We start from the raw sequence: 25,448 nt of genomic DNA on the forward strand, positions 1-25,448 counted from the left end.
TGTGTAGCATTTTGCCGCTTGGATATGCCATTTTTTAATTCAACCAGTCCCCCCTGCTTACGGACAACTAGGCTTTCTCTGCATGCGAATTTCTTAAACAAACAGAAAGGATGGCTGACAAGGACACCGAGGTCTAGGGAAGGGGGAAAATAACGTTGTCGAAGTCACACTGAAAGTTGGGCAGCCCTGGTGGCTCAGCGGGTTAGCGCAGCTTGTGACCCTGGAGACCTAGGATCGAGTCCCGCATCGGGCTCCCTGCATGGAGCCTGCTTCTCCCTCTCTTTCTCTGTCTCATAAATAAATTAAAAAAAAAAAAAAAAAGTCACGCTGAAAGCTAAGGACTCCCCCAACTCATGTTCTTCATCTACTCCTCGGTCTAGGATGTGCCTGCCCCGCCCCCCAAGCTCAGATTCCTGCATTTCTGCGCGCCCCCTAGGGGCACCTGCAAATCGCGTGGCGTCGCTCCGCCGTCCTCCGGCCGGCAGGGGGCGCGCTGCTGCCACCTCGCTAGCTCGGTCCGCGCGCTCCCAGCGAGGCTCCCCGCGCTTCGGGTCCCCGAGGCGCTTCCGGCGCCCGCGGAACCTTGGTGCCGCCGGACGCTCAGCGTGGGGGGCGAGGGCGCGCAACGCGGCAGGAGTCGCTTCCGGCCGCGTCGGGGGTCCGAACCCGCGGCGGAGGAAACATGGAGACGATCCTGGAGCAGCAGCGGCGGTACCATGAGGAGAAGGAGCGGCTCATGGACGTCATGGCCAAAGAGATGCTCACTAAGAAGTCCACGGTGAGCGGGGCCTGGGCGAAGGCTGCGCCGGGGCCGGGCCCCCTTCCCCTTCCCCCTCCCCCCCTCCCGCCCGAGACCTGGGCTGCAGCGGCTGAGACCCCGGCCCACGGCTCCGGCCTCGGGCGGCCCGTGCAACCTTCAGAACTGCGACTCACGGCGCCCGTGTCCCCGTTTGCTTTCCTCCAGCTCCGGGACCAGATCAATTCCGACCACCGCACACGGGCCATGCAGGATGTGAGTGTCCGGTTGGGTGGGGAGGAGCTGCGGGGGGGGCGGGGTGCCGCGGGGCGGGGCGGCGGGGCTGACCCGCCGCCGTGGACACCGCACTGGACACGGCCTGGCGGCTGCGGAGCCCCCCTACATCACCTCTGCAAACGGGGGACCTCGCATTCCTCCCATCCTGCGCCCCGCGACGTGCAGACCGCAGTTACCGGGACCCAGGCCCCCATCCCTTCGCCCCCCTCCACCTCTGACGCACCACCGGAGTGTTTTCTTCCTCCCCCAGAAGGCCCTTTTTTGAAGTATGTTTAACCCACCAAACTACATTTGCTTCGTAATAGTTCCACCTCTTACTTTTAGGAAATGAATCCGGCAACAGGTTGGTTCTTGCTGCTGACTGATGATCTCCGTTCCTGCTTATATATTTTGTTTTTAAGATTTTAATTTTTTTTTTTTTTTCATGAGGGACACAGAGAGAGAGAGGGAGGCAGAGACACAGGCAGAGGGAAAAGCAGGCTTCATGCAGGGAGAGCCTGATGCGGGACTAGATCCCAGGACCCCCGGGTCACGCCCTGAGCCCAAGGCAGCCGCTCAGATGCAGGACTGGATCCCAGGACGCCGGCGTCATACCCTGAGCCTAAGGCAGATGCTCAACTGCTGAGCCGCCGCTGAGCATCCCTCTTCCTGCATGTGTTTGAAATCTGTTTAGAAAGGATTGAAAGACCAAAGTTCCTGATTGGCAGGAGATAATTACTATTATTAGGCCCTAGTTCCTTATTTAAATTCCCAAATCCAAAATGCTGTGAAAACAAAGAGTTTCTTTGTGGGTTGAGGGGGCTGGTGGTGGGGTGGTGGTGTAATTACTTGGTGGCAAAATCTGACTTGAAAAAAAAAAATCTCACTTGATCTCATTTGGCAGCAAAACCTGATCTTAACAGATGAGCTGTTTATGGTTTTCATCCCACTTAATAAATAAGGCATAGTTTTTATTGCAGAATTATTAATCTGCGTTCCAGAGTTCAATACATAATGTTCAATACCTTCCCCAATCTAAAAATCCCGAATTCTGAAGCAAATCGGGTCCCGAAAGCTTGCAAAAAGGGACTAGTACCTGTACTACCTTGAGTTTGAATCCATGGTAAGCTGTGAGGTTTTATTTCGCTTGTGCACTCAGTCAAGCTTTTTCAAATAGTGAAAGTCATCTTGGGCTACTCTCCTCTTTGAGAGTCCTGGGTGGGAACTGCTATTTGGCAGGGTGGCTCTCTGAATCTTCTAGGGAAAGTAAGGATCAGTAGTAAATATAGGAACACTCTACCTATCAAAGCACGTCACTTAGGTAGTCTTCATCTTGACCTTTTTAAAAAAATATATTTTTATTGGGGATCCCTGGGTGGCGCAGCGGTTTGGTGCCTGCCTTTGGCCCAGGGCGCGATCCTGGAGACCCGGGATCGAATCCCACATCTGGCTCCCGGTGCATGGAGCCTGCTTCTCCCTCTGCCTATGTCTCTGCCTCTTTCTTTCTCTGTATGACTATCATAAATAAATAATAAAAAAATTTTTTTTAAATATTTTTATTTATTTATTTGAGAGAGAGAGAGAAAAGGAGCCGGGGGGGGGGGGGATGGGGAGCAGGCTCCTCGCTGAGTAGGAAGTTCAACATGGGGTTCAGTCTCACGACCCTGAAATCATGACCTGTGCTGGAATCAAGAGGTCAGACACTTAACTGACTGAGCCACCCAGGTGCTCTAGAAAGCACAGGACTTTTTTTTTCTTTAAGATTTTTATTTATTGGGCACCTGGGTGGCTCAGCGGTTGAGCCTCTGTCTTTGGCTCAGGGTGTGATCCTGGAGTCCCAGGATTGAATCGGAGTCCCACGTCAGGCTCCCTGCTTGGAGCCTGCTTCTCCCTCTGCCTGTGTCTCTGCCTCTCTCTCTCTCTCTCATGAATAAATAAATAAAATTTTAAAAAGATTTTATTTATTCACTCACGAGAGACACAGAGAGAGAGGCAGAAACACAGGCAGAGGGAGAAGCAGGCTCCATGCAGGGAGCCTGATGTGGGACTCAATCCCGGGTCTCCAGGATCAGGCCGAGCTGAAGGCAGTGCTAAACTCCTGAGCCACCCAGGCTGCCCAAAAGCACAGGACTTTTAACACCACATCTCTCTCAAGGTTTCCCTGGGCTTTGACTAGTGAAAGCTGTTGGTTGCTTAGCCTATAGTTGTAGAGATTGCTTTGTTCTGATGGGTTTTGTGTTTGCCTTTCAGAGATATATGGAAGTGAGTGGGAACCTGCGGGATTTGTATGATGATAAGGATGGGTAAGTGATAGTCACTTCGAGTCCAGGACTTAGTGCCCCTGAGGAGCCACGATTAGAGGACTGATTTTGTGCACTGTGTTCTTTGGATTTTTCCTGACACTGCAGGTTACGAAAGGAGGAACTCAATGCCATTTCAGGACCCAATGAATTTGCTGAATTTTATAATAGACTCAAGCAAATAAAAGAATTCCATCGGAAACACCCAAATGAGGTATGGTACTCAGAAAGTATTTTTTCCAAACCTGCCTGGAGAGCATACTAAAGGAAAGGTGTAAGGAGAATGGAGACGCACCATTCAGATGTCCCTTCAAAAGAACCTGCCATTTAGCTGACATCCTACAACTCAAGTGCTTTCAGTTTCTGCCTCGTCTTTAGGCCAAGGCCATACTCTTCCTGAGTAGCCCCAGCCAGTGACTGAGCACAAGTGAGGGTACTGTAGACTGACTTTTTCCATCCGGTGCAAGACTCTTGTAATGAGTAGTCTTTGCTCCACAGCTCCCTGTTGGGAGGATAAAGACTTTGTCTAAATCACAGTGTAGGCTCTCCCTGCCCAATCATGCTCTCCTGTTTTTATCTTTCACAAGCATTACCCCTATGAACCCCTTGCACTCCTAACTCTGCCTTGAAATCTACCTAGGAGATCCAACTAACACAAAGACACTTTACTCACTTGCAATGATCATTATACTGTCAGGGTTTAGCTAATAGGCCAACTCTTTCATGAAATATCTTTCCTAGTCTACCCTTCCAATTAATCTTTATGATTTGATTATATTTTTATGACAATGAATATGTGCCTCACTATATTGTAATGGTATAAGAAGCAGAGATTATATCTCAATTATCTAGAAGCCTTTGAACATCTTGAATAGCTGACCAGAGGAGTTCTAGGGGGAAAAGGGAGCAAGGCTATGGCTGTAGCAGATGTGGAGAGGGATGGGCCATAGATTATTCTGAACTTTCATGACTATGTAACTGGAAGGTTACTTGTTCCCTTGGGAGAAATAAAGACGTCATCCATTTGGAGTGGGAATGAATTTTTATTTTTATTCTTTTTAAGATTTTTTTTTTTTATTTATTTGAAAGAGAGAGAGAGAGGAGAGAAAGTGAGAGGGAGAAGCAGATACCTTGCTAACGGAGAGCCCAACATGGGGCATGATCCCAGGACCCTGAGACCATGACCCAAGCTGAAGGCAGATGCATAACCTACTGAGCCTGGGAATGAGTTTTTATACATGTAGCTTTTCAGGTGCTGTTATATATAGGTGGTAGTATCCTGTGAGTAGTAGAAGTTAGGTGACTCAGGTCAGGCAAGAGATAAAAAAGCTTGAGATTTAGATTTAAGAATTATAGATTTGATGTTGAAGTTATGAATAGTGGAGTTCTGGAAAAGCGAATGCAGAGGTAGACTCGGAGCTTCTCCACATGCCACGCGGGTGTATTGATGACGATAAGGTACTTAAGTGCCAAGGAGCCTGGGAATACTTCTATCACAGAGGTCAAACGACAGCTCTAGGTAATGTCTTACTGAAGCTAAGCAAAACACTGGCATCAGCTGTGGTTGACTGATTAGTGCCAGGATTCCTGCCTCACCGCACTAGTGGGAATGGAAATGTGGTCACAGGGACAAAAGTGGGCCATGAGGAAGCAGAAACCTAGAAGAGGGAATAGGCATTTAAAACACTGGCAGGAAAAAAGGAGAAACAAGAGGATCATAAGGGAGCTAAGGAATATGTACATGTTTAAGGACACAGGTAGAGAAAGGAGACTAGGAATACCAGGAAGAAGACCTTGAAGTTAGGGGAAAGGAGATAAGAGTGCTTTCTCACACAAGCAGGAGTCTTCCCACTGCTTTGAAGCATCGAGTGTGAAGTCTTTTACCAACCGAGAGAGAAGACATGAGTACCATTCTGATGTGTTAACCTTATTCTGGCCTTGATAGGAAGGTGATGGAGGAATAGATGGTTTTAAAAAATGATTGGAAGGATGCCCAAGATAAACTAAGGGAAAAAAAGATGTCTAGTTATGTGAAAAACAAAATAAACACCTTGCATGTGCCTGTATGTGCTTGTACGTGCGTGTATTTACATAGAACAGTGGTTTGCAAATTTTGCTGATTATGTTTGAATCCTCTGGGGATCTTTTTATTTTTTTCCTTTTTTTAATTCTTAAAGATTTATTTCATAGAGACAGTGCTGTGTGCAGGTGGTAGGAACAGAGGGAAAGAGAAACTCAGCAGACTCTGAGGCAGATGGGCTCTATCCCACAACCCATGAGATCACCACCTGAGCCTAAACCAAGAGCTGGCCGTTCAACCAATCCTGCCACCCAGCGCCCCTCCTCTGGGGATGTTTAAAAAGTATTTGCTATCTTCCCCCCCCTTCTTATTTAATTAGTATCGTTGAGATTTTTTAAAACGCTCCCAGGATCCTAATGTTGAACAAAATTTAGAAGCTGGTATAAACAGGTCTCTTAACAGCACTTACCTATTTGCAGCAGAATTAATAAATGGGGACTTTGGTTTTTCATTTTGTGTTTTTGAGTTTTTGTGAGCATGTGTTACTTTAGGAGTTTTTAATCAAACAGTACAAAGAAAGGAAAAGGGAAAAAAAAGCAAGGTAATAATTGGATAATAGTAGTAGGCTCCTAATGAAAAATCAAGTCTAAAATGTCAGAAATCTAAGTATACGGTCCATTTTTGCAACATTGCAACTCTTGTTAAAAATCCACCTGAATTTTTCCTTTTTTCTCAGATCTGTGTGCCAATGTCAGTGGAATTTGAGGAGCTTCTGAAAGCTCGAGAGAATCCAAGTGAAGAGGCACAAAGTAAGTAGCATTCAGTATTTCTCTCTAGTACTAACAAAGTGCAGGTTAATGACAGAGCTCAGATTTTCCCACAGAGCCCCAGAGAAATTCATAGCCAGGTTCTCTTGCTGGTTTTCTCATTGCTGATTTCTGGGGCGGATTAGCATCCTAAATTGGCCTTGGACAAAATACTCGTTTTGTACTACCCTCGCTCAAATTCACTGGCCTGGAAAACTGAGGGCTGTTCATTTCACATCATAGGGAGGACATTTGGAGGAAGGACTGTGTCATGAAACAAAGAATTAGCGCATCCAAGAGAGTGGTCTTTAATGTCTGAATCACTGATATCTTTGATTCTTTCAGACTTGGTGGAGTTCACAGATGAAGAGGGATATGGTCGTTACCTCGACCTCCATGACTGTTACCTCAAATATATTAATCTCAAGGCCTCAGAGGTAGGGCTGGTTGGGGGAGGTGGCAGGGGAGTGGGGAGAGTGGTTCTGATTCTAAGGGTAGGTCAGGACATCAGGCTGGGGTTTCTGCACAGAAAGCAATTAGACTATCTTCCTTGTGTTTTGTAACTGTTATGTAAATATAAAAGACGTAATGGGCTTTCTTGGAATGAAACAGTATACAAAATGAAAGTTTAAAAAAAAAAAAAAAAAAGGACAGCCCGGGTGGCTCGACGGTTTAGTGCTGCCTTCAGCCCAGGGCGTGATCCTGGAGACCTGGGATCGACTCCCACATTGGGCTCCCTGCATGGAGTCGTGTCTTTGTCTCTCTCTGTCTCTCATTCTCATGAATAAATAAAATCTTTAAAAAAAAAAAATAATAAGTTTTTTATAGTGAATACAACAGTCCTATTTTTAATTTTTGAGTATTTCTAAAGATTTATTTATTCAGAAAGAGAGCAGTGAGCTCATGTGTGCATGCATGGGGTAGAGGGAGAGGGAGACAATCTCAAGCAGACTCCCGGCTAAGTGCAGAGCCTGTTACAGGGCTCAGTCTTACGGCCCTGAGATCAAGACCTAAGCCAAAACCAAGAGTTGAACGCTCAACCTACTGACCTACCCAGGCGCCCCTATTTATTTTTATTTTTTTAAGTAAACTCTATACCCAACATGGGCCTTAGACTCACAACTCTGAGGGATGCCTGGGTGGCTCAGTGGTTGAGCGTCTGCCTTGGGCTCTGGGTGTGATCCCGGGTTCCTGGGATTGAGTCCCATGTCGGGCTCTCTGCAGGCAGCCTGCTTCTCCCTCTGCCTGTGTCTCTGCCTTTCTCTGTGTCTCTCATGAATAAATAAATAGAGTCTTAAAAAAAGAAAACAGAAAACACAACCCTGAGATCTACCAACTCAGCCAACCAGGTGCCCCAAGCATATGTTTTTAGCGAATTTTATTGATTATTAGTACAAGCATATTTTGCTTTTTAAACAGGATATTTTTTTTAAAAACTCACAAATACATATTGAACCCCTTTGTTAGGCACACATAGTACTAGATATGTGAAAAATATGAAAAGAAAACAGTATCTGCCAGCAATGGGCTACTTAGTGTCTTTTTTTTTTTTTTTTTTTTTTTTTTTATTTTATTTATGATAGGCACACAGTGAGAGAGACAGGCAGAGACACAGGCAGAGGAAGAAGCAGGCTCCGTGCACCGGGAGCCTGACGTGGGATTTGATCCCGGGTCTCCAGGATCACGCCCTGGGCCAAAGGCAGGCGCTAAACCGCTGCGCCACCCAGGGATCCCTACTTAGTGTCTTTTATCAAAGGAGTTGCAATTGAATGTGACAATCCCAGAAAGGTCACAGGAGGTGTATGATTAAGTCCCTCACGGAGTTGTGAGGAAATCTCCCAGAAGTTCGGTGATTGTACTTTAAGCTCTATGAGGGCAGGTCCTGTATCTGTTCTCATCTGTATCCATGTACTTAGTCCAAAGATGCTCAGTAAGTGAGGACATGAGTGAACAAATGGCACTTTCAGGACCTTAGTGTAGGATATAGTGGGTGTCAGAGTCTTCAACTAAGTACCTCACATGTAGTTAGTGTTTGACAGGTGTTTCTGTAGTTTACTGTTTATTGATCTTTATTTTGCACAGTTTATTATTAGTCTAATAGTCTACTTACTCAGTGCAGTGGAATTAACACTCCAGGTAGTGTAGGAATTAAATGACAGGCAAGAAAAAGACTAAGATGATCCAGGTCTTGTTACTTTGTTAAAAACAATACTCGATTTTTATCTCATTTATTGGATACTGTAGTTTAACTTGGTGCACACCCCTAACTGAATCTCTTTTCATTTCTCTTTTCAGAAACTGGATTATATTACCTATCTGTCTATCTTCGACCAGTTATTTGACATTCCTAAAGAGAGGAAAAATGCTGAATATAAGAGGTAGGCATTCCTAGCTTCTGGGCCTCTACTGGATTTGCTTAGAAGGTTAATGTAAAGATTTGATGTCAGAGTTCTGAATTTTATTGCCTAAAAGGACACAAATGACTTCCACGTTTTTTGGAGGATATGGATTTTGAATGCCATAGTTCTAAACATTTGTAATACTCTGGCTCTGGAAGAATGTGCGTCTGTTGGTGCATCTGTGATCTTATGCCCATGCTGTCCTTAAACTTGTCTCATCGTATAAGGAAGTCTCATTCAGGGATCTGTGTCTTTGGAGTTTAACAAGAAAAAGATTAGAATTTCTCATTTTGCTTGAAGTGAGTTATGTGTATGTACTCCTGACTTCCTCTCTTTTTCTCATTTTCTTTTTACCTGAAATCTTGTATGTGAGATAATTAAGATTTTAGTATTTGAAATTGTATCATGAGAATAAAATGAGATCAGAAAGTTCAGAAGCAAAATGACATATTAGGCAAAAAGTCAATCGCAAGCTTATTCTAAAAATTAGTATTATTTTAAAAACATATCACTGGGATTATGTTTTACAGGGCATAACAATATATAAAAAACACAAACTCTGTTTTCTCTATATTGCTTGTTCCTCTGTAGATACCTGGAGATGCTGCTTGAGTACCTTCAAGATTACACAGATCGAGTCAAGCCCCTCCAAGATCAGAACGAACTTTTTGGGAAGATTCAGAATGAATTTGAGAAGAAGTGGGAGAATGGTACCTTTCCTGGATGGCCGGTGAGCATCCGTGGAGTTGGGGAGAGGACACGCAGGGGAATTGAATTAAGTATCTTACCTTGATATTGAGCCTCCACCTTAAGGTTATTAGATGCTGATCCCTTGGGATCAATTGTGACAACGAGGTGTCCCCTGCCAAGTATGTCAGGTTTTCTTCCCATGCATACTTTGGAATGAGATTTTTCAGGGCCTCCTTGCCATTCGCTGACCCCGGATTTTCACCAACTGTGTCATTACTGCTGTGTGGTTTCTGTTGATCGAAACTGAAAAGATTATATGCTAGAAATCTCTACCATGTGTTTTCACTCCTGGTGATAAAATTTGAGTTTTCCTGAACTCTCGGGGAGAGAATGAACCATCTTGTCTTTGGCTCTGCTCATAACAGGAATTTGATTCATAGTCACATATGTGTATAAGAAAAAGGCTAGCCACCACCTGGTAATGTAGATAGATGGCTCTCTTGCCTTCATTCTAAACCTGGGTCTTACTGTTCTTGCCAGAAAGAGACAAGCAGTGCCCTGACCCATGCTGGAGCCCATCTTGACCTGTCTGCATTCTCTTCTTGGGAGGTATGTTTTCTTTAGCACCTGTACTGGTCTCACCTGTTCATTCCTCAGAGGAACTAGGCATCTACAAAGAATGTGGAAAGATTAAAAAACAAACAAAAAAAAAAAACAAAACAAAAAACCCCACTACTTTGAAAACTGTAAAGTAATTCAAACTATTTTAAAATATAGTGGAGATAATGACTACCAGTATGATTACATATGAGCTTGACCACAGCGTCAGTTCTTGGAGAGTTTAAGCTTATTGCTAGGTTTTGGCTTTGGAATGTATGGTTTTGCCACAGCTTCAAGAACACCCACACACCAGCCTGCAAAGACCTAAGCTTAAGGCATTTGTTGTTTCTCAAAATCTTAAATGGATGAAATTGTAACTTGGCTATTTTTTATATAGGAGTTGGCCTCCCTGGGTCTGGACAGATTGAAATCTGCACTCTTAGCTCTAGGCTTGAAGTGTGGTGGGTAAGAGACTGCTTTTTCTATCAGAATTGTCCCATTTTGTGATGCGTTCGCACAATAACCGACCCTGATTCCATTCTTTCCATTGCTTCGCAGTGCAGAAATACGCAGGCCTATATGGTAGAGTAACTGAAATCCTTTGCCACTCCTGTCTCCTTAGGACCCTAGAAGAGCGAGCCCAGAGGCTCTTCAGCACCAAAGGAAAGTCCCTGGAGTCACTTGACACCTCCCTGTTTGCCAAAAATCCCAAGTCAAAAGGCACCAAGCGGTGAGTAACTGGGGTGCCACCTTTGTGGACAGTTTTAAGATTTTATTCCCATGCAGAATTCTTACCACAGCAGCCTGTTTTATCGCTGTTACTGATTCAGAGCAATTCACTTTGTCCTTTTTCTCTGCAAATTTAGAGTGTGCCATCATTGTTAGAAACCAAGGACAGTCTGTGCTCCAGTGATTGAGAGCAGATGAAGTCTAATGTTTAAACTGCTCTGGGTACTTGTTCTTATTCAGTAGGTCATGGAGGCTAAATAGATTAAAAAAATATTTTTCTAAGTTTATTTTTACTAATGACAATTGAATCTTTTTTATGATAGTCACACACACACACAGAGAGAGAGAGGCAGAGACACAGGCAGAGGGAGAAGCAGGCTCCATGCACCGGGAGCCCGACGTGGGATTCGATCCCGGGTCTCCAGGATCGCGCCCTGGGCCAAAGGCAGGCGCCAAACCGCTGCGCCACCCAGGGATCCTGAATCTTTTTTTTTTTTTAATTGAAGTATAGTTGCCACACAATGCTACATTAGTTTGAAGTGTACAATGTAGTGATTTGACAACTCTGTACATTATACTGTGCTCACCACAAGCAGACCTACTATAGATCACCATATAAACCTATTACAGTACCATTGACTATATTGCCTGTGCTGTACCTTTCATCCCTGCAGTTGAATCTGTTGTTGAGCCACATGCTTGTACAAGATATTTTTTTATGTGCTTTTGTAATTCTTTTTTTTTTTTTTTTAAGAATTTATTTATTCATTCATAGAGAGAGAGGCAGAGACACAGGCAAAGGGAGAAGCAGGCTCCACACAGGAGCCCAATGTGGGACTTGATCCCGGGACTCCAGGATCATGCCCCGGGCCGAAAGCAGGCACCAAACCACTGAGCCACCCAGGGACCCCTGAGTGCTTTTGTAATTCTTGCAACAACTCTGAAAAGTAGTTGTTCAAGACTCAGAGAAGTTATGAAATGTGCCCACTATCTCATAATTAACTAAGTAGCAGGGTCAGGATTTGGGCCCAAGTCTGCCTGTCCCAGAGCTTGTCTCCTGTACCACAATTCTTTTGTAGGTTATAATGCTAGAAATGTAAACATCTTGATATATTTTATATCTTCTAGAATGAGGTCAAAGAGGAATTTTCCATGCATTCCAAGAAATAGCCTTAATAATTCCGTCAGTGAGTCCTGAGCTGAATAGAGCATTTGCTTTCACAGCAAGACATTTGTCACATGCTTATAGTTTTTAATGGACTCTTGGAATAAGCATTCCCAGACACAGATAAGGTATTGGATAAAAGAATCCTTGAATGATACAGCTTGTTTCTTGTTTCCAGAGACACTGAGAGGAACAAAGACATTGCCTTCCTAGAAGCCCAAATCTATGAATATGTAGAGATTCTTGGGGTAAGTAATGGACTTTGCTGAGAGCTGTCAATGCTGCAAGGTACGGGAATCAGACGAATGTGAACTTGTGGGTTTGTTTTTTTGTTTTGTTTTTTTTTTCCAGGAATTAAAAGTGGAAGGGTAGGTGTTAAACTAGGTGAGAAGAAAATAAGATTGTCTCAGGGTACTTGACTGTTCAGTGAGGCTGCGTTCTATTCAAAGATGCCTGTTGTCCCAAGGTTGCCCAATTTCCATGAAGCCCAGCATAGAGAATAAACTCCCCTTTCAATGTAGTATCCAGAATGGTGCAGGTTCTGTGCCTGCATTCCAGAATATACCTAGAAGTTCCCAAATATACCTAGGAGATGACCTAGGAAGCAGATATTCAAGGCAAGTAGGAAAGAGTCTACTCACAGCAGGCTTTTCAGGTATAACTTATGAAAAGGCATTACTACTTGGGGATCCCTGGGTGGCTCTGTGGTTGAGCGTCTGCCTTTGGCCCAGGGCATGATCCTGGAGTCCCGGGATCGAGTCCCGCATCGGGCTCCCCGCATGGAGCCTGCTTCTCCCTCTGCCTGTGTCTCTGCCTCTCTCTCTCTCTCTCATGAATAAATAATAAAATAAAAATGTTTTTTTAAAAAAAGAAAGAAAAGCCATTACCTACATATTTAGAAGATAATGAGGAATTTGCTAGGACTAGAGTGTTAGTGGTACAGAGCTGGCTATGAGCTGCTGCGTGAGTATTCTTTCAAGAAAGAGCTGAAGGGTGGGTTGGGAGTGGAAAAAGACCTCACCAGGGGATCCCTGGGTGGCGCAGCGGTTTAGCGCCTGCCTTTGGCCCAGAGCGCGATCCTGGAGACCCGGGATCGAATCCCACATCAGGCTCCTGGTGCATGGAGCCTGCTTCTCCCTCTGCCTGTGTTTCTGCCCCTCTCTCTCTCTCTCTCTCTCTCTCATAAATTAATTAATTAATTAATTAAAAAATTAAAAAAAAAAAGACCTCACCAGAACAGGATGCTTATCTCAGAGAGAAAGGAGGAGGAGGACAAGGGAAATCACTCTTTCAGGGAAGAGAAGGTAGAAGAGAGGGCACCACCCAGAGAAGACGGTCTACAGAAGACCAGCCTTCAGAGAGTATCTGCTTTGTACCGTTTTCAACTGCTGAGAGCCTTTTCCTTTACAGATGCTCAGATGGCATTTTGAGCAGATGGCTCTGGCTCAGATAGCTTGTTTAAGTGTCTTTGTCAGTTGCCATGGATGTTTGCATTCTGCCCTTGTTTAAGAACCATGCATATAATAGCTATAAACTGCTATTAAACTAGTCACCTGTTGGTTCCCAACTGTTTTCAGTAAAGGGCTTGCTAGATGTTGGACCTTGGGAGCACTGATACTCTCCACAGTGAACCTCAGCTCTACTAGTATGGCAGCAATCTGATTTGCTAGTCCTCTGAGGATGATTGGGAGGTTAATTTGTACCCGTGACATAAGATGGGCCTGCTACTTTCTCCCTCCTTCGAGAGCACTTTGCTATCCCTGCCAGGAGGTGGCACCACTCTAGAATTCTGGCCAGAATGGTTTTCAGAAGTTGCTCTTATTTGTACTGATAGGATTTTTACTATTACCTCATCATTTATCAGTATCTGTTGGTTTCCAGACATTGTGCTAAGTCCTTGGATACAGTAGTGAATATGACCTGCCTCTTGACCTTGAAAAGGCCACTTTGTGGTTGGGGGAGATAAATGACCGCAGCACAATGTGATACGTGCTGCAACACATTGAGACTGAGTTTTCTAAGTAGAAAGAAGGAGAAGGAATGTCCTAGGAAGAGAGAAAACAAGAAGTGTGGAGGTAAAACATCATGGAGAGAAATTAGATATTAGGCAATAATGAGAAGAAAGTCAGTGTGTGTGGAGTGTGCCTTATAATGGAGGGAGTGGTTAGAGAATAATTTGGAGAATTACGTTGGAAATTTTCACTTTGTTCTTTTTTTTTTTAACATTTTATTTATTTATTCATGATAGACACAGAGAGGCAGAGACACAGGCAGAGGGAGAAGCAGGCTTCCACCAAGGAACCCGATGTGAGACTCGATCCCAGGACTCCAGGATCATGCCTTGAGCCAGAGGCAGACGCTCAACCTCTGAGCCACCCAGGCGTTTCTGCACTTTGTTCTTTAAACAGTAGAAAGACAAAGTTTTTTAAGCGTAGTGTACCATTTGATTGGGGTTTGGGGTTTTTTCTTAAGCACTTAAATCTGGGAACAAAAAGTTGGACTGGAATGAGGAGGGACTCAAGACAAGTTAGAAGGTTGTCATGTTGGTGAGGAAGGAGAAGAAAGGACTAGGTAAGGACATACTTAGAAAAGCATTTTGTTCACTGTTCTGCGATAGTCCACGGCCTCAGATGAGTATCTTAGGCAAGTGATATAAAACCTTTGAGTTTTTCCTTCATGATTAAGGAGAGCCTATTGATCAGGGAATTTTGACATGAAGACAGGATTTTCCCTTATTGTACAAGTAAGAGAACCGTGTTCTTGGAAGGGCTTGTAGGAAACTGCCCTTCTTGTTCTGCACTACTTTTCTCTGACTTCCCTTTTCATTTCTGGACCTGACCTAGGAACAGCGGCATCTCACACATGAAAATGTACAACGCAAGCAGGCGAGGACAGGGGAGGAACGAGAAGAAGAAGAGGAAGAGCAGATCAGTGAGAGTGAAAGTGAAGATGAGGAGAATGAGATCATTTACAACCCCAAAAACCTGCCCCTCGGCTGGGATGGCAAAGTACGTTCCAGCACTACCGCCTTCCTTCCCACCGCCCATATCGGAGGGCAGATGCAGACACTAATCTAATGCTGTTTCCTGTCTGATTTCTTTTAGCCTATTCCCTACTGGCTGTACAAGCTTCATGGTCTAAACATCAACTATAACTGTGAGATTTGTGGAAATTACACGTACCGAGGTCCCAAGGCCTTCCAGCGGCACTTTGCTGTAAGGAATTCAGACCCATTTCTCCTGGAAATTGAAGTATGAAACGTGCAACTTTCAGAGAGGATAGGGACAACCCAGGAGGAGCACTGGCATCCAGAGCTTAAGAGAAGCAGGAAGGAGCGGATCTAAAGTCAAGCATGTGGCCTTTGGCACCATGCTAGCAGCGAACGATGCCTGAGATGGTTTCTGGAGGCACTCTGCCCTCTGCTAGCTGAACCATATTTCTGTTTGCTCTTGCTTGTTCTTCTCCCATTTTACCTTTCCGCCAGCTCCTTAGACCATCCTCTGCCTCCTTGGTCGCTCTCTGCCCGCTGCTAGTACGCAGGACCTAACAAAGCCCTGACTGCCTCCTCCTTTGTGTCTTGAAGGGGCCTTTGCCTCTTCCTGTTTGAAAAATAGGAACTCAAAGGGTAACATTTCACAAGCAGTTCTTGAGACCAGGCATTATCTGGGCGCTACTCCAGTAAGTGCATTCACCCTTGTTTTGTTTCTGCCTTTAGTTCTTAGTACTTTTACAGATTGGGAATTTTACAAATGGAAAAGATTCGCTGGACCGAGGATAGAAATCGTATATGAAGTCCTTTCTCAGACATCCGTAGCACTAACTGATCCTGGGCCTCTTCTGTTGAGCCCCTGAGTAGTCTCTGAATTTTTCTCAGTATTCCTTCCAGTGCATTGGGATTGGCATCCACGCTAAAGCCCATGCCCTTTGCCATCCCCGAGCCCAAACTGTCAGTCTCCTTGCTCATATCTGGTATGCATTTGTCTCCTTTACTTCCAGAGGTGATGCTAACCTGCCATCAGTAACACTTAGACTGGTGGTGGGGGCTGCGTGGGAAGTCACCGGTTAATTAAAGTTGTGGTGTTTTTCTGTGGTCTGGACACAGGTTTTGTCTGGACTATTACTGGATCTGGACCTAGAATCTTGGTTTGAGAAACTAGCCCAGTGAGGAAAACTGTGCAGTGCTGCTTTGAAATAACTGCCTCTTATCTATCAGCCGTGGCCAGCTGTTTACGAACGTGAGCCACAGAAAGAATGCTGCTGCCATTAGGTGGAGTCTTTTGTGAAGGGTCAGGTTAAGGTTTATGAATGGAATGGAGTTTGTGCCCTGTATTCAGTTGCTCCCATTTCACCTGGTTTTTTTGCTTCTCTCTCCTCGCAGGAGTGGCGTCATGCCCACGGCATGAGGTGTTTGGGCATCCCAAACACTGCCCACTTCGCTAATGTGACACAGATCGAAGATGCTGTCTCCTGTAAGTATGTTTTATTTACCGTGCCCTAGGCACCAGATCAAGTGGCCACTCCTACAACTCACTGCTCCCAATGCCCTGCTGTACCCAGGTCTAGGGGCAGCAGCTTGTGGATATATAAAAGGGTCTAGTCACACAAGAACTACATTTTTCAGGGCATGGATTGGTCACCCTACTGATTGTTTCCCTATTGAGGAGAGCCCTGTGCTGTATAAAACAGGCCTTTGAGCTGGGCCTTTGAACTCCTCAGTGTGCAGGATTTTGAGTGAATGGATAGATATGTTTTTCTGAATTGCCGTTAACGGTTTAGAACAGCGGCTATTAAAGGGAAAAATAGAAATGATCCCAATAAGCTTACTTCTGAGGTGACAGGGCAGATACACAGAAATGGAGGTAGCAGGATACCTTTTGCTGGAAGAGCGGAGTGTGGAGCATATGTCAGGAAATGTGTTTATTGTTAAAGCACTTGGGGACCTCAGTCACGCTCCTGTCAGCCTGGCTCTCTGGTAGTTCTTCCGGCCATTTGCATCACCTTCGAAGGCTTTCTGTTCTCTCTAGTTTCTTTTCTCTGTCGTGTTTTCAATTCCAGCTGGCTAGACTGAAAAGAAAGGAGTCCTACCCCTCTGCTTTGTGAAATTTCAGGCAGCCCCCCTTGGGTTCATACCACACTACTCAGCTGCTTGGCCAGCTGACTCCATTCCTTAGGCCCCTTCTCCTGGGCTGTTCACGTCCATTGCAGAGCCAAATTAGAAAATTAGAAATGAGCTTCTAAACGGTGGTGACTGCGTTTACTCATGGTGAGCATTGAGTGACAGAATCGTCAAGTCTGTATATTTTATGCCTGAAACTAATAGAATGCTGTATGTCATTATACAGTTACACTGCAGTAGTACCAAAAAAGCCTCCCTGATCCTGATTTAGCCTTTGGATTCTGGGGACTTTTTTATTGAGTTTTTTGTGTGTAGTCAGCTTTGGGAACTTCCCACTTTCTTCTTTCCTTACTCATTTACAAGTCAGGATCGTCTAGTATCTCCAGTCAGAATTACAGTGTGTTTCTTTTTTTTTTTTTTTTTTACAGTGTGTTTCCTTATCGATTCATCCAGTTAGTTTCTAATTTACTTTTCATTTTTGCCCTTCACTTTGTTGGGAAAAGAAGATGGTAATGAAATGTCTATAACCATAACAGTGTATTTTGAATGTAGTCTTATTTTAAAATATTTTTTCCAGCTGTGTCCCACCAGTAAGTAGGTCATAGTCCATTTTTTGTGTGTATTATTTTACATCCCGCAATTTGCCTGAGTTAATTTATTACTTCTGATACCTTAGATTGATGTTGACATCATTTTAAGCTTACAGTCATGGCAACTGCTAAAAGAAAAGTGATACTTTTTTGTTCGATGTTTGTTTCATGGTTAGATTCCTAAGTATTGTCCCCAAGTCTTATGTTAAAGTAAATAGAAATAGGCGATAGGTCATCCTTACCTGGTTGCTGTTTTCAAAGGAAATGATGCTTGTGTATCTACATTGATTTTAAGATTGGCTCATGGTTTTACTCTCACATCCCACCAGAGAAAGATTGCGTTTTTACCACTTTTTTTTTTTTTTAATTGAGCATTGGATTAAGCAGCATTTCTGGATTCTTTCATACGGATGGTAGATAATGCTTTTAATGCAGTTATTTATCCTATTAGAATTCTATTCAGAAGTCTTAGGTTTATGTTCATAAATAAAAGCTGCACTTCTTGTTTACCTTTGAATCACTTGTCAGGTTTAAGGATCAAAACCGTATTTATGACATAAAACAGATGGGATTACATGCTACATTCTTTTCTGTCATTTGAATCTGTTTATATTTAAATAGAGATTACTTCTTTATACAAAGGGACCAGGCTGAAAAGATTCTCCAGTTAATAACCCATACAGTTCCTTGATTTATTATGACAAAGTGGAAGCCAAGTGCTTCATTTCTCTTCTGTTTTATTAAACTTTTCCTGCTAATACTTTCTATAATCTTTTTTAGTCCTTTCTTAAGTGTTTAGATGAAAACATTCTTCTTTTTGTTTCTTTATTATTTTTAATACAGGCATTTAGAACTAGGTATCATTCTTTTAGAAATATATTAAGAATATCCATTATTGGGATGCCTGGGTGGCTCAGTGGTTGAGCATCTGCCTTTGGCTCAGGGCCTGATCCCGGATTCCCAGGATCGAGTCCCACATCGGGCTCCTTGCATGGAACCTGCTTCTCCTCCCTCTGCCTGTGTCTCTGCCTCTCTGTGTGTCTCATGAATAAATAAATAAAATCTTAAAAAAAAAAAAAAAAAAAAGAATATCCATTATCAGGGTGCCTGGGTGGCTCAGTCGGTTAAGTGGCTACCTTCGGCTTAGATCATGATCCTGGGATCAAGCCCCATGTCAGGCTCCCTGCTCAGCAGAGAGTCTCCTTCTCCATCTGCTCCTCCCACCTGCTTATGCTCTCTCCCCCTCTGTCTCTCAGATAAATGTTTTTTTGGAAAAAGGAATATCCATTATTGATACGTTATATCTAAAGCTTAATTAAAGATGTTATTTCTGGTTTTGAAGAGATTGAAGAGTACTTTTAATTATAGTTGGTTGAGCATATTTTTTTTAAGATTTTATTTATTCATGAAAGACGGAGTGAGGCAGAGACATAGGCAAAGGGAGAGGTGGGCTCCCTGCAAGGAGCCTGATGGTGGGACTTGATCCCAGAACCCTGAGCTGAAGGCAGACGCTTGACCACTGAGCCACCCAGGTGCCCCTGATTGAGCACCTTTTAACTCTATTTTGTTTATTCCTGGTTGGTTTTTTGGCCCATTAAATACAGACTTTCTACCTTTACAGTATATTGTATTTTTGTGTCCAAGTATATAGCCTAATTGATTAAAGATTTTCTAACACCTAAGGAAAAAAAAAAAAAAGTATATATATATATATATATATATATATAATCTTTTTACAGTGCTCAGGTCCTTAACTTGATACGTATATTGTTTCACATTGTGATAGGGATATGTTGACATTCTTGGTTATAATTAAATTCACCTATTGCATTTCTACCAGGTTTGTATTTATTTTGTGGTGTTTCAGTCATATAAACTCAATATTGTCTTATTGGCTACTCCCATTTTCTTTTTAAAATTCCCTTTATCTGATAGCTTTTCTGTTGTGATGGACTAAGACCATTTCCCCATTATCAAAATTTTGACAGCAACTGTGGGCCACTTTTTGCCCTAGTCATCAATATTCACCATTGTATAGGCCTCTTAAACCTTTTATACTTCATTGTATTTGATTTATTTGTATCTAACTCCTTTGCTGGAAAAGTTACCTTGTTTTTTGTTAGGTCTCTCATTTACATGGATTAAAGAGTAAACTTGTATCTGTTCCTTTTTGGTTGATGTTTTTTCTAAAATTTCTAACTTTGAGGGTTTAACTAATAGTTTATTTCTGTTACTAATTTTTATTAGTTATTAATATATATTATTTGGTCGAATTATGTATAGGAAGTGATCAGCATCTTTTCTCTACTGCCTTTCAAACACCCACACCACATAGATTTTTTTAGAGTTCTCATCGGGGCACCTGGCTGGCTCAGTTGAAAGAGTATGTGGACTCTTAATCTCGAGGTTGTGAGTTTGAGCCCCATGTTGGGTGTAGAGATTACTGAGACTTTAAAAAAAAAATTGCTTTTTTCCAGAACATTGTTGGCAGGTTCATCATTCTTTCATTACCAAATTATTTTCAGAATCTCTCTCTTTTTTCTTTTTCTTTTCTTTCTTTTTATTTATTTACTTACTTACTTACTTATGATAGTCACAGAGAGGGGGAGGGGGGCAGAGACATAGGCAGAGGGAGAAGCAGGCTCCATGCACCGGGAGCCCCACGTGGGATTCGATCCCCGATCTCCAGGATCCCGCCCTGGGCCAAAGGCAGGCGCTAAACCGCTGCGCCACCCAGGGATCCCTCTTTTTTTTCTTTTCTTTTTCTCTGAGTACAAGCTGGGGGCTGGGAGAGGGGCAGAAGGAGAGAGAATCCTAATCAGACTATGGCCAGCCTGATGCAGGGTTTGATCTCCCAACCCTGAGATCATGACCTCAGCCAAGAAACTCTCTGGTTTCCTTTCAAACTTTCATAGCAGATCAGTGGTTGTATACAAACTGGCTCCCACTAGATTTTGACAGACTTTATCCCAGGTGTCTCACTAGTAGTAAGCAATTAATTACTGAATAGAGGTTAATTCTATTATGGTGTCAAGTTTTTGTAATTTTTCATTTCCTGTTGGTGGTATAATTTTTTTTATTAAACCTGGATTCTCAGGGCAGCCCAGGTGGCTCAGCGGTTTAGTGCTTGCCTTTGGCCCAGGGCATAATCCTGGAGGCCCGGGGATTGAGTCCCACATCGTGCTCCCTGCACGGAGCCTGCTTCTCCCTCTACCTGTGTCTCTGCCTCTCTCTGTGTGCCTCTCATGAACAAATACATAAAATCTTGAATAAAATAAAATAAACCTGGATTCTTCTCTCTCTCTTTTTTTTTTTTTTTTTTTTTTAAGATTCTGAGGTAGGGGCACCTGGATGGCTCAGTAGTTGAGTGTCTGCCTTTGGCTCAGGTTGTGATCCTGGGGTCCTAGGATCGAGTCCCTGCAGGGAGCTTGCTTCTCCCTCTGCCTATGTCTCTGCCTCTCTCTGTGTGTCTCTCATGAATAAATAAATCTGGAAAAAAAAAAAAAAAGATTCAGGAGTAGACATCTTAGGAATTTTTGGTTACCAGGAAGAAAGCCTATTAAAATTAACTGTGCATGCTATCCACCCTCATTCCAAGAATATACTTATTCAGTTGTGCTTTTCTCCATACATACACCTTCTCTATTTTCTTGTATCTTTTCACCTGCATTCTCATGAGGGCAGCCCTAGCTCTGCTGTGATGCCCCTCCTCAGTTTTCAGAGCCGACTGTCATCCAGCTCCATCAGTGTCTTAGTGTCCCTGCATGTAGTACTAAGGAGAGGTGGTAGGTAGGTGCAGCTGGGTCCACTGCCATCTGTAGTCACCTGGGTCTCCAGTAGTGTCAGGATAAAGAGTTGCTTGTTAGATACAACTGTTCCTTCCAGAACACCTGGAGAAGATGTGTTCCCTAATAAGGGGGTGGATAGGGAAGTAACCATTGGCATAGCTTTTATGCTGGATTTACTTAGTGGTCTTTGTTTTAGATCTTTTTTTTTTTTTTTTTTTTTTTTAAGATTTTATTTATTCTTGAGAGAGAGAGAGAGGCAGAGACATAGGCAGAGCGAAAAGCAGGCTTCGTGCAGGGAGCCTGATGTGGGACTGGATCCCTGGACCCCCGGGATCATGCCCTGGGCCGAAGGCAGATGCTCAACCACTGAGCCACCCAGGCATCCCTGTTTTAGATCGTTCTGTTGAAGTTTTTCTTTTGGGGTTTTTAGCCAGGAGGGAGGGATTCAGTGCTGTCATTTAAACTATAGTTATTTTTTTAACCTAACTTTTAAATTTAATTAATTTATTTATTTTAGAGAGAGAGTGCGTGCAAGTGGGTGCAGTGGGGGCAGAGGAAGAGGGAGAAAGAATCTGAAGGAGGCTCCATATGTGGAGCCTGATGCAGGGCTTGCTCAAAATCCTGAGATCATGACCTGAGCTGAAATCAAGAGCCGGACACCCCTATTTTTGTTTTTCTTAAGTTGAAGAAAAAACAGCTAAGAAAGCCCTGTGAAGTTGCCACCTGAGAACTCCATGATTTAAGTGGGTGGTCACCATTAGCCAGTGTTCACCAGGTATAAATTTAGCTAACTGATAAGCTAATAGCATCAAGTTCAGTTACCACCATGTTGTCTAGAATAATAGCATAAGAAATTTAAACTTTTTTTTTTTTTTTTTAAGATTTTATTTATTTGGGATCCCTGGGTGGTGCAGCGGTTTGGCGCCTGCCTTTGGCCCAGGGCACGATCCTGGAGACCCGGTGCATGGAGCCTGCTTATCCCTCTGCTGTGTCTCTGCCTCTCTGTCTCTCTCTCTCTCTCTCTCTGTGTGACTATCATAAATAAATAAAACTTTTTTAAAAAATTATTTATTCATGAGAGACACAGAAAGAGAGAGAGGCAGAGACACAGGCCAAGGGAGAAGCAGGCTCCATGCAGGAAGCCCGATGTGGGACTTGATGCAGGGACTCCAGGATCACTCCCTGTGCGAAGGCAGGAGCTAAACCTCTGAGCCACCCAGGGATCCCCAAGAAATTTAAACATTGTAACGGACTCTGTGGACATTGCCTGTGAGAGCAGTGGCTTTGCTAAAATATGATATCCTGTGTCTCTGGCTTTTTATTGGATCAGCTAAGCTCATCAAAAACAGGAAATTCAATTCTTCACTTACTCTTAAGGAATCCACATTGGTGCCCAGAGGTGATCCCATTCTTTTCTAATTGTTTTCAGATCCTTCTGAAGAATAATATCCCCCTTACTGCTCCATAGTTGCCTATAACCATTTTTTTCCCTTAAAAAAAAAAGTCAAGACAGCCAAAAGAAAAAGAAAAAAAACAATCACTACAGTGTTTCTAATCTCCAATACTACTCTGGATTGGATTCCTGAGTGACTGGACATAGAACGTGGCAAGACCCTGCTCTGACTCCTTGTAGCACATGATAAATTTTCTATTCGTTGGTGATGTGCATATTGTCTGGGCCTGAAGGCATCAGCTAATTTGAAGCAATCAGCAAGGAAGGAAAAGCCGATGAGACCAGCATCTGTACACCAGGCACAGAGCTAAGCATTTTCTCATATTGTTGTCTCCCCTGTTTCGTCCCTGTTAGGATTCAACTTGCTCTCTATGGAATTTCTTCTGTTCCTGTCAAGGTTTTGTTTTTTTTTTGTTTGTTTTTTTTTTTTATATCAAGTTTTTATTTAAATTTTAGCTCACTAACACAGTGTAAAAGTAGTTTCAGGAGTAGAATTTAGTGGTTCATCTCTTATGTACAACACCTAGTGCTCATCATAATATAATCTTCTCAAGTTTAGAGTTGCTCTATTTAGTGGGAAATATAGATGCATATAGGAATTAGTATTCCCAATGTATTTTATCCTCTGTCCCTCAGTGGACCTATCCTAGCTGTTCTGTGTGGATCTCTGTGCTAAGAGTGTACCTTCCAACGCCAGTGTTACAGAGTTGGGTCTCTTTTCTGGATTAGTGCCTGTCCTGCCTTGTGTTTGTATGCTTGCCCCCTCTGAAGCTGTGGTCATTTCTGGAGGCATCTGCTCCTTTTCATCTTTCCCAGGATACTTTTACTGAACTCTCAGAATTCTTGTTTTAATATCTCCAGTGTTTGCTCAACATCTTATCTTTCAGATTCTTTGGCCATGATATTTCACCTTTTTTTTTTTCCTCTGAAGCTTTTGAAATCTGCACACCAGGCTTTAAATAAACATACTTGACCATGCCTAATGTTCCCCTTCTCTTCTGTATTGAACTTTAAAATCCTAAGGTCACTTTTTTCCATAATTCCCGTAGGTCGAACCAAATTAACTTCTTTCTTTGAGGGTATATCAGTTCTGTAAGAAGTCTTTGGTTATATTTAGTCCAACTTTTCTTTTACAGCAAAGCAAAGATTATGGTAAGTTTTGCCGTGGAAAGCGTTTAGTCTGTAGAACTGAAATCCTAGTCTGGGGCAGGCAAAAGTCTCAAGGGCAGGGTCGTCCGGGGGATCTTAATGGGGACAGGGATGTTGTAACACTTGTTTGCCTGATGGATACGCAAGCCAATCTTGATTGCTGCTCATTTCTCGTCCTGCAGTGTGGGCCAAGCTGAAACTGCAGAAGGCATCAGAGCGATGGCAGCCTGACACCGAGGTGGGTGCTAACGTACTGTTGGGGAGAGTGTCAAGTGACTGCTCCCTCACGCTGTAGAAGGGAGGTGAGAGGTGGTCCCCGGTTCACTGTAGTAGCGAGTATTATGTGCCAACATCTATAAATTGGCTCTTGATGTGTAAGCCAGAATTATTTGTGATATTAAATGTGTCAGACTTTAAATGTGTCTTAACACAGGTTGTATTGAAATTTTGAAGTGGCAAGCAGGACTATCCAATGTCTTACCCTGCCGTGAGGATTCATAGGCTAAGAAGTTGTGAATCCATGTTATAGGTTAGGTCTCCGTTGAGGAAAGCATCTAATGAGGTGATCTTGTCTCTCTCAAGGCAGGGAGGCATCCTTGTTGATCTTGAGATAGATATCTCAAAGGGCAGACTCAGAGATGAGGAATGACATGTATATGAGGGGTGGTAGCTGTTCCTTTTTGTTTTTTTTTTTTTAAGCAGCAAAGCTGTTTACAAACTGTAATATAAAATTTCAGTATATTAAATAAAATAAAGGGGAATTACTACACTGGAAATGAGGAAGCTCAGCCTTCTTGACCTCCCTTTCAACCCCTGAGAGGCCTCTTGGGCAGGAACCTAGGGTTCTTGGGAATCATTTGAGAGCTATTGTCTTCGGTCACACTTTCTCAACCAGCGTTCATCATCTTAGACACAGAGAGTGATTTGAATAGATTCTTTTCTCAGGTATCCCAAGGAGAGGTCATAAATAGTATCATCCTAGATGCCTGGGATGTGTTCGTTCGTGACACACAGGGGTGCCTTAGAGCAGTCGGGTTTGATTCTCTTGCAGAACACCAGTTAAGAAAGGCTGTCTTTAAAAAAAAAGAAAGAAAAAAAGAAAGAAAGGCTGTCTTGTCTGAGATGAATACCATGAAATCAAGCCAGGGTGCGCTCAGGTACCCAGAGGCTGGTTCCAAACATTTTTCCCAGGAGGTATAGCTAATAATGTAACCCTCTCCTTTCAGGAAGAATATGAAGACTCCAGCGGGAACGTGGTGAATAAGAAGACCTATGAGGACCTGAAGAGACAAGGACTGCTCTAGTGTTCAGGGATGTAGCTCAGCTTCTGGGCTTGCCCAGGCTTACCTGAAGTCTCCTTTTTCTATTTCTCCCAACCAAATGCTCCTTAAAGACTTTCCTACTTAGTCTTAAGGTCTAGCGTGCGTCTTGTGAAAACCAAGGCATGCTGGCAGGTTGCAGGGCTGAGATGTGTTTTATCTTTGTTTTATATTAAAAGATTCTGTCAGAAAATAAACCCAGTCCTTCTTCTGAATGTGTCTTGTTCGAAAGCCCAGGATTATGGACTCAGTCCTTTAGTTCTTAACACTTACCCACCTCCTTCTTTTCTTTCTTTCTTTCTTTTTTTTTTT

At 43.3% G+C, this 25,448-nt stretch overlaps 1 protein-coding gene across 1 annotated transcript; it reads left to right on the forward strand.

Moving 5' to 3' along the window:
- The first annotated feature begins 588 nt into the window (after positions 1-588).
- SF3A3 (splicing factor 3a subunit 3) lies at positions 589-25,351 on the forward strand. The gene is made up of 17 exons (XM_038557839.1): positions 589-778; positions 965-1,012; positions 3,263-3,315; positions 3,421-3,526; positions 6,069-6,141; positions 6,484-6,575; positions 8,434-8,516; positions 9,129-9,267; positions 9,768-9,836; positions 10,225-10,292; positions 10,450-10,557; positions 11,900-11,969; positions 14,565-14,729; positions 14,826-14,936; positions 16,100-16,190; positions 24,000-24,055; positions 25,044-25,351. Exons 1-17 carry the CDS (start codon positions 683-685, stop codon positions 25,119-25,121), a joined length of 1,506 nt encoding a protein of 501 aa, XP_038413767.1. The 5' UTR covers positions 589-682; the 3' UTR covers positions 25,122-25,351.
- The last annotated feature ends 97 nt before the right edge of the window (positions 25,352-25,448 follow it).

The sequence above is a fragment of the Canis lupus genome, chromosome 15 (genome assembly GCF_011100685.1).
Source record: "Canis lupus familiaris isolate Mischka breed German Shepherd chromosome 15, alternate assembly UU_Cfam_GSD_1.0, whole genome shotgun sequence".
NCBI lineage: Eukaryota > Metazoa > Chordata > Mammalia > Carnivora > Canidae > Canis > Canis lupus.